The 14786-nt window shown below is 47.6% G+C and overlaps 1 protein-coding gene across 1 annotated transcript in view; it reads left to right on the top strand.

Annotated features, from left to right (window-relative positions):
- The first annotated feature begins 9053 nt into the window (after positions 1-9053).
- The window catches only part of NXPH1 (neurexophilin 1), a 215198-nt gene continuing 209465 nt past the window's right edge, over positions 9054-14786 (top strand). Inside the window, exons 1-2 of the mRNA XM_089533166.1 lie at positions 9054-9659; positions 10350-10556. Of these exons, the coding sequence (XP_089389292.1) occupies positions 10503-10556 (54 nt within the window). The 5' untranslated portion in view covers positions 9054-9659; positions 10350-10502. The remainder of the gene's footprint in view (positions 9660-10349; positions 10557-14786) is intronic.

The following is a 14786-nucleotide window of genomic DNA, read 5'->3' as shown; positions in this document are numbered from 1 at the left end:
ATTTCAAATTTGAAAATTTTAAATTTTTTTATTTTTCAAAAAATATTTTTTAAATTTTCTTTAAAAACATCACATTTTAACCAAAACTTCACTGTGTATATATCAATACATTTAGGTTGTGCATATGATATTTTAATTTGAAGGTATAATTTTAATTTTGTTAGTTGTTTATGTCACAATTATTAGCATTACATTCAGTGGTATATGGGAATTATGATTTACGAGTAACATTAGTGCACTGAAGCATTACTAAGGATTCTGTGTGGTGTGAAATGGGTGGAGGTCAATGGGGGGGTGACACCATAAGTGACTGCACTGGGTGACACCAACTCTAGGGACACCACTGTCTGAAAGACCAGACTGCCACTGAACTACAAATCCCAGGACTCTGTAGGATAGAGTTGTGGCATGTAAAGTAGTACCAAACTGCTTTAATTGTACAGTGCAGATACATCCAAGAACTGTAAGGTTTGGTGATACAGATCAATACAGCTGTCTGAATTTGTGTGTGTATGGAGCTATGGGGACTGCTACAGACACCTTCCCTTTAACATATACTACTAGGCTGCAGGCTAAGGAAATTTGTCCCCTTGTGCTTGTGGTGGGCTCACATCTTTGACATGTTACAACAATTGGCTTTGATGCAGCTACCTCAGTGCTTCTTTCATCCTTGTACCATCCTTGTACCAGAAGCAGGATACCAGTCTGCTAGGAAGGAAGAAATTGCCCAGTGTTCTTGTTTTGGAAGGATTTTGTGGACCTTTTCAGCCCATCTCAGGGGCTGAGAAAGTTGTGTTAGCCAGATAAGAGAGAGCAAGGTAGAGCCCTCCCCGGCATGGGTCCAGGCTCCAGTTGCAGATGAGTGAGTCTCTATAGCAGTTTATGGTGACACATAGGACCATTGTTGCTGCCATTGTCATTTAACTCAGTGAAGCGAAATCAACATAAAGTTACAATTCCAAACATACACAGTGGGAAGTAAGCTCCATTGAAGTTGGTTGGGTTTAACTTCTCAATAAACATGGGGAGATGGAGCTGCCAGCCACACCACTTCACTTAATTGGGTTGCGGATGAGTCTGCCTGTTAACAAAATCAAATAATATATTCTTGGGCTTCTTGGGTGGTAAATGGAGATTGCATGGATTAAAGAGAAGGCAAGAGGGCACAGTTTGCATAACAATCTCACACTCAGTAACAACTCTAAATACTCTTATTTTAAGGTATGCAGCCTTTCTCACTCAATAAATATTCATATGCTTTAGTTAAAAGTGCCTTGTTCAGCAGGCATAACCTGGAAATCATCTCTTATGATGGAAGAGGGCCAAGGCTTAGTGACAAAGTGCATGCTTTGCATGCAGAAGGTCCATGTTCAGTCCTTGGTATCTTTGTGTAAAAGGTGATACAGAACACAGTGTTTGTTCTTGACTGGAAACCTCAAATTCTCTGGTTGGAACAAGAGGAAAAATAATGCTTCAGGTTGAACAGACCAGCTTGGAAAACTTACAGTCTCCAGGATCTCCCTGCCAGCATGTCCACTGGCTGATGATTTGGGGAGCAACCTTGTCAAAGGGGAAACCTTTACCTTTAGTGCAAGAAGTAAATTCTGCAATCTCTGTCACTAAGGATAATGAAACAACATGCCCCTGAAACTCATGCTAAGCCTAGGAATTTGTGATCAGTGCCACAACTGAAATCACAATTCTTGTTCGTGAAACCCCTGCTTGGTACCCTTCTGGTCTTTCCTGAAGCATTCATTTTCAGTAAATCACAATAATAATCATGAAGATATTGTTGGTTGGTGATAATACAGTTTGTTGCCCTTTTAGCTTGCCTACCTAATGTTAGGGCCAGTGAAACTGTTTTTATTGATATCATCAACAAATTATTTGGGAATTCTACCCAAAGAACTCAGCCAGTGTCGACTTGATTGGAGCAGTATATTGAGTTCCTTTCGGTGGGATGGCAGTTTTTCAGGGACGTCACTAGAGGGGTGTGGGGAGTGAGAATTGCACTAGCTGACACTTTAGAAGGGGGGATGAACACCCAGAGGGGCAGTTGCTCCTATCTGTCCTGCCCCCACAGCCAACTCCCAACCAGCCAGGCCACTTCTGTTATTGGGGTGGGTGAGTGGGTGGGCTGCTATTGCCAGCCTTTTCCAAGGCTGCTGGAAAAGCAGGAGAGGGAGGTGACTTGGTAGAGGAGGAGATGTGGCAGAATCTGTGCATTCACAAGGGGACCCTGACTCACCCATGAGCAGCCCTTTCTTCTTCTTCCTCTTCCTTCTTAGAGGTGGTGGTGGTGAAGGAGGAACTGTTCTTGGCTCTGGCCTCTGCTCTGCTCCTGCACCTGGCCAAGCCCCATCACAACCCTGTTACTAACCATTGAGGCTGCTTCTCCACCAGGTCTTCTTCTTCACAAAGACATGCCCAAGTCTGGCTGGCACCACTGTGCCCTGGCCCAGAGATGTGCCTCTCCATCCTTCACCTTTTCTTCTATCCCATTTATGTAAGCAGTGGTGGCAGCAGCTCCAGGCGGCGTTCTCTCCATTAAGGCAGCAACCCAACCTGAATCAGGCTACCTTTGCCTGGAGGGCAAAGAAAGACCCTCTGAGGTAAAACAGAAGCAGCCACAAGGGAGGAAGGCAGAGGAAAAAAGAGTGCTTCTAAGAAAACTGAGGCAGGCAAGGTGGGTGGACTAGATGTGGGTATCTCAGGCCAGGCCTGGGGCCTGGTAATGCAGCTAAGGTGGTGTGTGAGGCACACTGTGCATATCTCTTCTTTGCTGGATTGTTACTAAGGCTGGATTGTTAGCCCATTGAATTGATGGAACTGACACTAGACTTGTTAAGTTCCCATTATTTCAATGAGTCCAATGTAACTGAGATTAGCCACTTGGATATAGGCCTGTGCTTCTTCAGTTAATGCAGACTGCAGGATGTTTTCTTCACTTCTCCACACAGTTTTCTTTAAAAAGAGAGAGAGAGAGAAAAAGAAAAGACAGGGATGAAAAGTTACTCTAGATTTTCACACAACTTAACTTCCCAGCTGCTTCATTGTTGCCGTTCCCCCTTGAAGTCAATGGCGCTAAACTGATTTAAATCCAGTCTGTAGTTCTGAATTATATAGCTTATCTCATCTTTCCCTCTTTCTGAGCTCACTACAGAGACCAATTTAAGTCAGAATGCCTGGAATGATATGGACTCCCTTCAGCAATAAGTTCCATTGAAACCAGTGGAGCTTACTCCCAAGTAAACACCCCTGCTTTCCTGTTCCAAAAGGCATTCTGAGGTAAACATGATGATGAAAAAACAAACAAAAATATCCACTTTGACTCTACTTGAAGGTGAAATACACGAGGGCACACAAATGGTATTCACCCGTCTATATAGATGCCTAGTAGTGCTGTTGAGCATTTTACAGGTGGGTGCTTTCTTTTGGGTCAGGGATGGAGCACCTTGACCCCCATGGCTAAAGTTGTCCTTCCTTGGGTCTCAATGTGGGCATCTTGGGTTTCCAAGGCTGAGGAAGCATTCTGGGTTTCTTCTTCTCGTGATACCATCATTTGGGGCTTTACCAGATTTTGTATACTCCCATCCTCCAGTCCAAAAAGTTGAAGTGCTTTTCCTCACACTCAGGAGCCAATTGTGGCAAGTAGTGGCTTCCTTCTCAGTAAGACAGCCAGGTCTTACTCCAGCTTTTAAAGGAACTATCCAGAGTGCTGAATCCTATGTGCAAAATAGGTTAAGCACCATGGATAACTTTTCTAAAATTGAATTTGGTCCTCAGGCTGAACATGAGTGGGCAGCTGGCAGTGCTAGGCCAAATTTTAAAGCCCTTTGCAAATGATTAGTTGAGAACTCCCCCATTGGCCCCTTGGCTAGAGAGGAAAAAGGACAAATAAAGAAAAGGGGCCAGTCAGAGCAATGTTGCCAACCATGCCATTTTGCTGCCTGAGGCAAAGAAAGATATTCTTTTCTCCCTTCATTTCTGAGGATCAAGGCCAACTGGATTGACAGTTGAATTTCTTCACCCTTAGTGATTTGGCAGTGTCCTTCACTGCACCAGAAAGTAGCAGGAGGACTTAAGTAGTGCAAGGCAGACAGCATGGTAACCTGCTGTCTCCTCCATAATCTTGTTGCTACCTAGTTCCTGTTTCTGCATATTTATTGTGAAGTCTGTTATTGGTGGGGAGTCACATAATTTAAATATCTAAACTGGGTAGCTCTCTGGAAGAAAGTGTAGGCCTACTATGCAAGAACTATGAGAAGAAAGTTCAGGGTGGACTTTAGATCACTGGTGACATGTTTCTGTGAATCTGTCTGTTAATTGTAGGTGACAGTGACTGAAATCCTGTTAGTGAATTACATCTCCTCCTTTTGTCTTGTCTCTTCACCAGGGTTGGGAATTTTGTGGCCTGTAAGTCACATGTGACCCTAGAAGACAATCCTGTGAGTTTTCAGACCCCTGGCCCCTTCAAACCCCAAGTTCACCATACCAAAAAGATGGGCTCCCCTTTCAAAAATCCCCAAGTTCACACATACAAAAAAAAATGGGCGGAATTTACTTGAGAAATAATTCTAGGGCACATGGCACATGATATTACTGCCAAAAGTTGTTTCTGAGGGCACCCCAAAACAGCCCTGTTTTTTCACCCAAATTGATCAGAAGCTACTGGTCCAGAAAGGTTCCAGAAAATGATGGTGGCATGACCTTTGCAGGGTAAGAGCCAAAAATGTTCCTCTGACCTTCTATGTGTGCCTATCCCTTACTACAAACTGAAAGTTGCAGGGCCAGCTTCTCTTTACTTCTCCTCTTCCCTCAGTCTTTGGATCATTTAGCCACAGGCAGCAAACCCCATCCTCCCCACAGACAGGTCGTTTCCTTAACAGTTACTTTCATTCTGTCTTTCTCTTTTTGATACTTATTCAAAACACCTACTTTCAACCATATCTCACATGCAGTATGAAAGAAATAAGTCTGGAACCAAAGACCAGCATCCAGTTACTGACATATGCATGCTTACGTGTGGTTTATGCTTCCCACACTTTTTGGGACAAAGAACAGGGGCTATTTTTTAAAGCTCTTTGTACCCCTTCCCAACCTCTTTCCCCCGCTGCTGTGTATCAGAGGAGAGTGGAGAAGGAAGAGACAATTCAGATGATGAAAACGTGGCTGGTCTGGGCTCTGAGAGGAAGAAGAAGTAGGGTACACTCCACCTTGTGAATACATTCTTATCCTGCCTCCCTGCCACCAACCAAGACCAGCTGCTTCTTCGTCATCTGATCTGTTCCCTCACTTCCTTCATCTGCTCACTAGTAAGAAGCAACAGTTACCTAGGACCTGACTGCTTCTAGAGGGAGAACACAGAACTTTGTGGCTGGAGTGTTACACTGACTCCTTGATTTAGAATCTTGGTCAGATACTCTCATCTGTAGTGGCAATTGTTGGTTTCTATGTCAGTCAAGTAGTGGATCCATTTTGGGTTTTAGTGTGAACTTTAAATGAACCAACAAAGGTGCGGAACCTATTTTGAGGATAGGTTCAGCAATCCAGATATCTCCTTTACATCTTGGACTAAAAACAGAGTATATTCAGCATCCCACTGACATGGAAGCCACTGGCCACATCCTCCTGTCTGCCTTTGAAACAATTCTGTGGTAAACCTGTGACATCAAAAGAGGCTGCAGTGTATTCAGTCAAGGCCCACAGGACTGTCCATTGCAGCCTCCCTCCTCCTCACATCCAGACTCCAGCGCAGTTTATCTAAAGGCACTTAATCACCAATCAGCTTTTTTATTACAATGTTCTAAAGCAAGGCCTCTGAGTCGAAACAATATTTTAGAGATTAGTATCAAAACGTCAGGGGCCGATATTAATCACCCTGACGTGTTCCTAGGGAGCAGGTACTTGGCAGGACAAATGAAGTCCTTTTCTTTTTTCCGCTAGACTAGAGCATTCATGGGATGACTGTCTCTCTTGGTTTCCTCCTTTGGAAGATGATAAATCACAGCCTTCCCCAACAAGTAATGAGAGGTGCCATGGCTGAGCTCCACTCATTAGACTCTGCCCAGGCAAATGCCAGGCTTCCCCATAGCTTCAGAAGGTGGGGCTCATTGCAGAACCTGAGGATTCTGATTTGGAGGGGGACTACAATTCCCAGATTCCCCAAATTAGGAGATTCTGGGAGTTGTAGCCCCAAAATTCAGATTTCCCAAGCACTGTAAATGAGCCCTAGCTGGACAATTTTGGCTGTTGAAGCTAATCCCCTCCCCACTTTTCCAACTTCTGTTCACATGTAAGTTTTGCTCCCCCCCCCCCCCCCAAGGCAAAGGCCTTTCTTTTTCTTTTCTCTTTCTCTTTCCCTATTTCTTTCAAGTCACCAGTTGATTTATGGTGAACCCATTAATTTCATAGGGTTTTCTTAGGCAAGGAATTCTCAGAGGTAGTTTTGCCAGTTCCTTCCTCTGAAATATAGCCTACGCCACCTGGTATTCATTGGAGGGTGGTGGTGGTATCCCATCCAAGTACTAACCAGGGCTGACCCTGCCTAGCTTCCAAAATGAGATGGGATATGGTGTCTTTACTCTTCTGTAACTTTGCTATAAAGTCACACAGCAAAATGTATCAAAATGTATGAGGCAGAAAAAAAAGGTGCCTACCAAAATGGGCATTGTAGATCCTAAGGATCACATAGGACAAATCTCTTTTGGCGCTGCCTATCATGCTGTATGCAGCCGAAAGCACAAGAAATGTCCCAGGCAAAGACAGATTAATACTTGCTCAGTATTGCCTGCCCTAAAATGGAAACAGCTTTGCAATGTTTTGAATACTGATGGAATAACCCAAGACATCTTGCTACCTGGTAAGACCATAAGATTGTTAGCCCACATGTAAGACTGTTAGCTGCCCTAAGCTCTTAGGAGTAAGGGCAGGATATTAATTACAATAAAAATATAAATGATTAACAGCAAGCCAGTAAAAAGCAGACCAGTAAAATTACAAAGGTAGCATTTTCAAGTGTTCCCTCATGTTGTGAAAGATGTCTGCTTGTCAAGGGACTTCCCTCCCCTTTTATCTTGTGTTTAATGTGCTTTGTTTTGTAGTTGGTTACTGGAAGGTAAACATGGAATTCATTTACAGGTCTGATTGCTAAGTTGTGTATTGTCTGAGGAAACCCACTTATGGCAGGGAAAGCTGGTTAATCATAGGGAATATGCATCTTGTTTAACATCTAGTTTGACCCTGAGGTGAAAGATCATCCTACCCATAATAGCCAACTGAACTCATAGTTGAATCTGACTTGAATAGTGATGCTAGGACAGCATCGTCCACCAATCTTAAGAGCAACAGCCTCATTTAAGAGATCAGAATGACTGGAACACACAGTTTCCTGTGGCTGAGCAGGATACAAACCCCGATTTATTGGCTGGCCCAGTAAAGGTGTCACTGCGTTGTGGATTTGGGCCGTTATTGTACTTGGTCTTTGCAATTCAGTGCTCAAATCACTACACCAGGTTGGGGTATCGCCCATAGGTTAGTCATCCCATACCAGCTCTTTCCTTCTTTCACCACTTTAGAAACATACAGTTTTTCATCTGAATGATTTCTCTCCTGGGACTGATCTGGGCCCCACAATAAACTCCAACTCCCAGAATTCCATAGCCTTGAGCTACAAAAGAGTTAAGGCGCTGCCAAACCGGGTTATTGCTCCAGTGTGGATACAGCCTGTGTGCCCCTCTCCCCTCGCGGAGGTGGCAAAGGAAGAGCCTGGCATCCCTCCCTCGCCTTCGCGCTCTTTCTTTCGCCCAACTCCTCTTATCTCGGGTGCCAGGCTTCGTGCCCCATTTCCCTGGCCCCTCGCCCCTCCAGGCAGCCCCGCTTCCCTTTCAAGTGCTGGCTGATCGGCGCCGGAGCCCAGGGCGACGTCGCCATCCATATTCATGGGAGACTAATTGCCATTGAAGAAGGAAGAGAAGGAGGAGGAGGAGAAAAAGAGGAGAAGAAGAAGAGGACGAAGAAAAGGGAGGAGGAGGAGGAGGAGAAGAAAAGGGGAGGTGGTGGTGGTGGAGGAGGAGGCAAAAATTGGAGAAGAAGGAGAAGAAGAGGAAGAGAAGAGGAAGAAGAAGAGGAAGACAAAGGAAGAGAAGTAGAGAAAGAAAAAGAAAAGAGGAGGAGAGGAGGAAGAAGGAGAAGGAAAAGAAGAAGAAAAGGAGGAGAAAGAGGAGGAGGAGATGAGGAAGGAGGAGGAAAGAAAGAAGGAGAGGAAGGAGAAGTAGGAGGGAGGGAGGGAGGGAGGGAGGAAGGAAGGAAGACCTGTCAGCCCCTCAGCTGGGTGGGTGAGTAGGAGAGGAAAAAGAAGAGGCTCCTGAACTCTCCTCCTGACCCCCCAAGAGAGGAGGGGGGGCGTGTGAACGCTCCCGAGGGCTGCTGGGTCCTTCTCCCCCCTTGGGGCTGGAGACAAGGGCCTGGGCGGTGAGCAGGGCGCCCCCTGGCGGCAGGGCAGCGTAACTGCCCGGCGCTGGGCTCCCCCTCCCTTTGCCTTTGCCTTTGCCTTTGCCTTTGCCTTGGTCTTTCGCTCGGAGGGTGTGAGCCAGGGAGGCTGGGCGTTTTTGGCCGGACTCTGTCCGCCTCTGCTGCTGCTGCTGCTGCTGCTGCTTCTGCCGAGGCTCTGGCTCCGTGCAATGACTCTGGGAGCGCGCTCCGAGGCTTTTTCTAGCCCCGCTCCCTCCCCCTCCACTCCCCTCCCCCCTCCACTCCTCCTCCTCCTGTCTTCCTTCCTTCCTTCCTTCGCTTCCTTTCCTTCCCTTCCCGCTAAAGAGAGGATCAGCCGAGGCTTTGGCCGCGAGATGCTTCGCCTCCAAAGTTAAAGAGCCTCCATCGCCACAAGCCCCCGGCTCCGGAGCCAGAGAGAGAGCGGTCCCTCGGAACTAGGCACTCCTCCCTTGGAAGGAAGGAGAGGGAGAAGAAGGGAAGGGAAGACAAGGAAAGAAGAAAGGAAGGAAGGAAAGAAAGAAAGAAAGAAAGAAAGAAAGAAGGAAAGGAGGAAGGAAGGAAGGAAGGAAGGAAGGAAGGAAAAAAGGAAAAGAAAAGAAAGGAAAGGAACACGCAAGCTACCCAACTGAGGAGTGAGTAGCAAAGAAAAAGGTGAGAAGGAAAGGAAAAAAGAAGGGAAGACAGGAAGAAGGGAAAGAAGGAAGGAGCAAGGAAGGAAAGAAAGGAAAGAAGCGAAGAAAGGAAGGAAGGAAAGAAGAAAGGAAGGAGGGCCAGAGGACAAGCAGGCGGGGGTCTGTCCGGGGGCTGGTCTGCCTTCCCTGGGCTGCCTCCCTCCTCCTCCTCCTCCTCCTGCCGGCTTGGCCCCGGCCTTGGCTGCTGTTCCTTTCCTGGGCCAGACCATGGAGGAGCAGGGCCCCCGGGGCCACCCTGACCGCTTCGCCCCAGGCGCCTCTCCCTCCGAGGCCAAGTAGCCTCCGCCGCCGCCGCCGCCGCTGCTGCTGCCGCTCCTCCCGAGCCGCCTCCTCCGCCTCCTCCTCCTGGTCCTCCTCCGCCCTTCCCCTCCTTCGCCTTCTCTCGGACGGTGGCGGCGGCGCTGGGGCTTCCCTTGCCGATGGACTACGGCCCGAGATGGACGCCTGCCTTCGGACCCTTCCTTCAGGCAGCAGGTAGACCGCTCCCCGCCCCGGAGCTTGCCCTTCCTTGCTCACCATTTTCGGGGGGAGAAGGGTGTGTGTGTGTAGACTTAATGGGAGAGTCTTGGAGGGTCGGACTTCGCCTCTGGCATTCCTTGGGTGACCTTGGGCGAGTCACACTCTCTCAGCCTCAGAGGCAGCCCTTCCTTTCAGGGACCTTGCCAAGAAAAGGGTCTCCATCAGTCAGAAATGACTTGGAGGCACCCAGCAGCCACAACCGGTCAAAGCCAGGGCTGAGTCCGGAGCCGAAAAAGGATCTGTCTCAGAGATCCGTGTCTGTTTCTGCACGTGTGAATGGGCGGGATTGGGGGAGGCGGGGATGACAGGCGGGTCAACCTTGTAGTCGACCTCTTTGCCCAGCATCCCTCCCTTTCCCAGCCTTTGCACGTGGGAAGGCGCTTCTCGGGAGTCGGAGCGGGCGAGCCAAGCTTTCTCTCCCTCTTTCCTAAAAGCGGCCCCTTCCTCTCAGTAAAAACCAGTCCCAAGCGTCTCCTTTGGCGTCCCTCCGGAGTCCCTCCAGCAGGGAAGGCGATCTCCGCCCGCCCTCGGCTCTGGGCAGGGATGACCCGGTCTGCCCCCCTCCCCAAAACAAGGGCCCTCTGCCTGGCCCCAGTCCCGCTTTCCTTCTCGCGTGATGGAGCTTGCGCTTTCCTTTGGCTCTAGGCTGGCCCTCCTCTGAAGTAGATGCCAGCTGGAGCTAGATGTTCCTGGAGGAACCCCAGCCAGGAGCAGCCAAGGCCAAGAAGAAGAAGAGGAAGAGGAGGAAGGAGGAAGGAGGAAGAGAAGAAAGAGCCCTCGCCAGGCTGAGCTGAGAGGATGCAGCCCGTCTCTTGGTACGCCCTGGTCCTGCTCCAGCCTGCTCTCTACCTGGTGAGTCTCACACCCCCCACATCTCTCCCCGCATACTAGACCTTTCTCCCTTGGGTTTGCTCCACTGAGTAGGAGCAGGGGTTCCAAAAGGCTTACTTTTTTGGAAGCCCTGGGCCTTTGAGGAGCATCACTTTGGCCTCAGGCCCTTCAGGTGGCATGGAGTTCCGCTGTCTTTCCCTTCTTTTCAAAGGAGATCTTTGTGTCACTTTACAGCTGGAAAGGATACATTTTTACCTCTGTCTAGCCTCCTTTGGGTTTTGGTCTGGGGGAGGCTCAAGGTTGTGGGGGGCAAAATGTGGGGGGAGAAAACCTTCCTGGTAGGGACAGCTGGAGGGTTGTCGGAGTGTGTGTGTGTGGGGGTCATTGTTGGAATCTGCCAAACTTTTTTGATCCTCTTCCTGAAGCCTTCTTTCAACCCTGTTCTCCTGGGCTGGAGTCCCAAGTCCCATTGTTCAGCGCTGGGAGGATGATGGGAGTTGCAGTCTTTCCTCTTTCTGGAGCCAGGTGGCTTCAGTCTTATTAGTGGGCGCTTCGGAAGTTCCGGACCGGGACATTAAGGAGGCAGGGAAATGCCACCAAAGCGGAGTGAAGCGCCAAGTGTGAACGCAAAGGAGGAAGATGCAGGGGGAGCAAAGGCCCTAAGGAGGACAAGCCCCCCCGAAATGTAGGACAGGCGAATAAACAGGGAGGACCTGACCCCATCACAGAGCTTAAGCTGCCCTGACAGTCCATGTCATGCTTCTTAGTGATGCTCAAAATGGAGGAGTTTTTATGTGTTTGTTTGTTGTTGGTTGGGTTTTTTTTGGACATTCTTCCTGGGCAGAAGGTGGGAATGGAGGGCGTGTCCGGGAAAAGGAGGACGGTTGATCACAATCTAGATCACCATTGGACAGGTGGCCTTCTGGCCAGAAACTTAAGCAGCATGTCTTGCCTGATGAGATTCTGCCTCCCATCTATTTGGGCTGTGAGGGGTTTGAAATCGCAGTTCCAGAGTAAGGGGATGAGGGGTTTTGTAGTGGCTGAAAGAGACCATCTATTGTGTGTGTGTGTGTGTGTGTGTGTTCTCCAGACACAGCTCTCCACCCTATCAAGTGCCATAATAAAAACCCCATGGAGAACCCCTTTTGAGATCCCCCATGATCATAGAATCGTAGAGTTGGAAGAGATGACTCAAAAGGGCCATCCAGTCCAACCCCATCCTGCCATGCAGGAACTCACAACCAAAGCACCCGGACAGATGGCCATCCGGCTCTCTGCTTAAAAACCTCCAAAGAAGGAGATGGTGAGGTTGGGGACAGAGACCCAAGAAGACCTGGCTGATTCCAGAGCCTTAAAAAAAAGTCAATCTCTACCCCACTTTTCAGTATTTTATGATGTAAGGGGGAAAGTGTGTGTATGTGTGTGTGTGAGTCCCAGAGAGAGCACAGGGATCCAACCTTTCTTTTTTCCAAGAGCCTGCCATTGCAAGGCTTGGCCACCTGAGGGCGCTGCGCCCCAGTCCTCTTGCCCTCTTGGAGGTGAGCAGGTGAAGAGGGAGGGCCAGCCCTGCCAGCTATGGTTGGATGGCATCACCTGCTTTATACAACCTTCACCCACCAATGGACCAGACTCACCAGTGAGACGGGTTTTTTTTAAGTCTGGAAGGAATAGATCTTTACTTTTTCCCTCTCCCTCCCATGGAAAGGAGGAACCTTCTGAACCAGGAGTGGAACTGAAACGGCAAAGGGGAGCAAGGGACCAAGTAGATCGGAGTCCTTTTAACATCCCTAGAGCAATAGCAGCCACCTTCTACCATGACCATAGAATCATAGAAGTGGAAGGGACCCCAAGGGCCATCCAGTCTAACCCCTTGCCATGCAGGAACTCGCAATCAAAGAAGATGGCCATCCAGCTTCTGCTTAAAAACCTCCAAAGAAGGAGATGATGATGTTGGGGACAGAGACCTAGGCTGACTCCAGAGCCTCAAAAAGGTCAAACTCCTTCCCGCTTTCCAATATTTTATTATCTGTGCAAACAGATATTGATTATTATTGTTAATAATAATCTGGAACTCCAGAATCTCTCTTTCTTATAGGGACAACGATCAATAAGCTTTCTCTTTTTCCTCTCTTCCTGGCCACGAAATCGCTTTCAACTACCCCGGATTTGTTCCCACTCAAAAAACCCTGCCTGCGTCCGCACTGCAGAAATAATCCAGTTTGACACCACTCTATGGCTGGATGGTATGGAATTCGGGAGTGCTTTGATTGTGTATTCCTGCATGGCAGGGGATGGTTGGCTCTTGGGTTCTCTTACAGCTGTTTCAGGACTCTATGAATTTGGGGAATTGTACTTTTGTGAGCCATTTAGCCTCTTCTGTCAGAGACCTCTGGTGCCCCAACAAACTCTAATCCCCAGAACTCCATCCCATTCACCGATGGCTGTTAAAGCAGTCTCAAAGTGGATTATTTTCTGCAGTGTGGATGCAGCTTCATCCTCACAAAGGCACTGGGATGGACTGCAAGGTGCGGAGGGCGGGAAAGAAGCACATTCATTCTCCTTTAATTGTAAACTGGGAAAGTTTGAAAAGCATCCAATGTTGCAAATGATGCCTTAGTTACAAACTTCGTTACCTGGATGCTTTACCTCCTTTTCTCCACTTCCCTCTCCACAAAGATTTGGCAAACTAGGAGAGAAGAAGGAGAAGGAGAGATGGGAAGGATAAAACAGAAAAGATCTCTTACAATAATGCAAGCCAAGAGACCACAAGTTGGTCCTTGATTTCCTTGTATTTTACCATAAAGCCGTGAATCCTATTCCTTCCTTTCACCTCTAATCTGCCTCTTCAGGTGGAAGGTACAGAATAGGACCATTTCAATGCATGGGATCTGAAACATAAAGGGAATGGGTTTGGGAAGAGAGGTCTAGTTTCATTCAGAATCCTGACTTTCCTGGAACGTGTGTAAATGTGTTTTATTTAATGTTTTATTATAATTTTAAAATATTTTAAAATATGTTTTTATATCTGTGAGCCGCCTGAGGTCCCTCCTGGGAGAAAGGCGGCACACAAAGGAAATGAAATAAATATATAATAAATAAATAAAACCTAGGCGGAGTCCGATTCCCAAGCATCCACAGTTGGAAGAGACATATATATATATATATATATATATATATATATATATATATAGAGAGAGAGAGAGAGAGAGAGGTCACAAAGCAAACCTCGATTTGAACACACACACACACAGACACACACATATATGAGAGACACACCATTTTACGGATCCCATAGTTTCTAAAGGGACTTGAGCATCCACTGATTTTTGTATCCATGGAGGGTCCTGGAACCAAACCCCAGCGGATACCAAGGGCATATTGAATATACTAGGAGAAGGGTTTGGTTTTGGACAGAATCTGTAAGAAACTGGTCTGGATCCTCTTTCCACGGTTGCACCAGTCCTGTTTCTAACATGGAACTGGCTCCTTTCTCCAGCCAGATATATGGATCGAGGTAGGAAGATGTCTTCTGTTTAGATAGGACGAGCAGGAGCTCCCTGCCGCCTCTTTACAAGGAACCTGACAGGGGTCATTGTAGAAGCAGAGAGATCTCCAGCCATAAGAAGTGTCCAGGTTGGGTGCACTTCAGGTAATGCCTTCCCTACAATTGCAGGAGTCCGTCCACACTGCAGAAATAATCCGGTTTGGCACCACTTTAACTACCATGGATCCATGCTATGAAATGCTGGGAATGGCACTTGGTTGTGGCACCAGAGCGGAATTACCATTCCCAGAATTTCATCGCAAAGCTGGGTTATTTCTGCAGCATTTCCTGATGCTCAGGAAAAGGAGTATTCTCTGGGGCCACAAGCCAGAGACAGCCTTGCCTTTTGGCCTAGTAGTGCTTTTGGCATTGCTTTGTTATCTCCCTGGAAGCATTTTTCATATTAAAAAAAGAAGAAGCCTGGTTTCAATAACACATTGGGGCCATTGGTTGGGAGGAACGCCTAGGAGACACTTATAATTAAACGAGGCATTTCAATTTGGGCCTTCTTTTATTTTTCTTTCTTTCGCTCCATTGTTTAATTTTCTTTTTCCTTCATGCATTGGGTTTTTATTTTGTCCTGCGTTAAAATAGTCAGGAGAGCTAAGGCAGGCCTTAGTCTTGCGGAGCTCACCTGAGGAAGGGCAGAAAGTGGATTGCTAAGAGTTTTGGAATAGAATGGAATAAAAGCATAAAAAATTGGGGGC

The sequence above is a fragment of the Sceloporus occidentalis genome, unplaced genomic scaffold (assembly GCF_023333645.1).
Source record: "Sceloporus occidentalis isolate IW3139 unplaced genomic scaffold, rSceOcc1.0.p SCAF_7, whole genome shotgun sequence".
NCBI lineage: Eukaryota > Metazoa > Chordata > Lepidosauria > Squamata > Phrynosomatidae > Sceloporus > Sceloporus occidentalis.
This window is presented reverse-complemented; position numbering and strand designations above follow the sequence as displayed.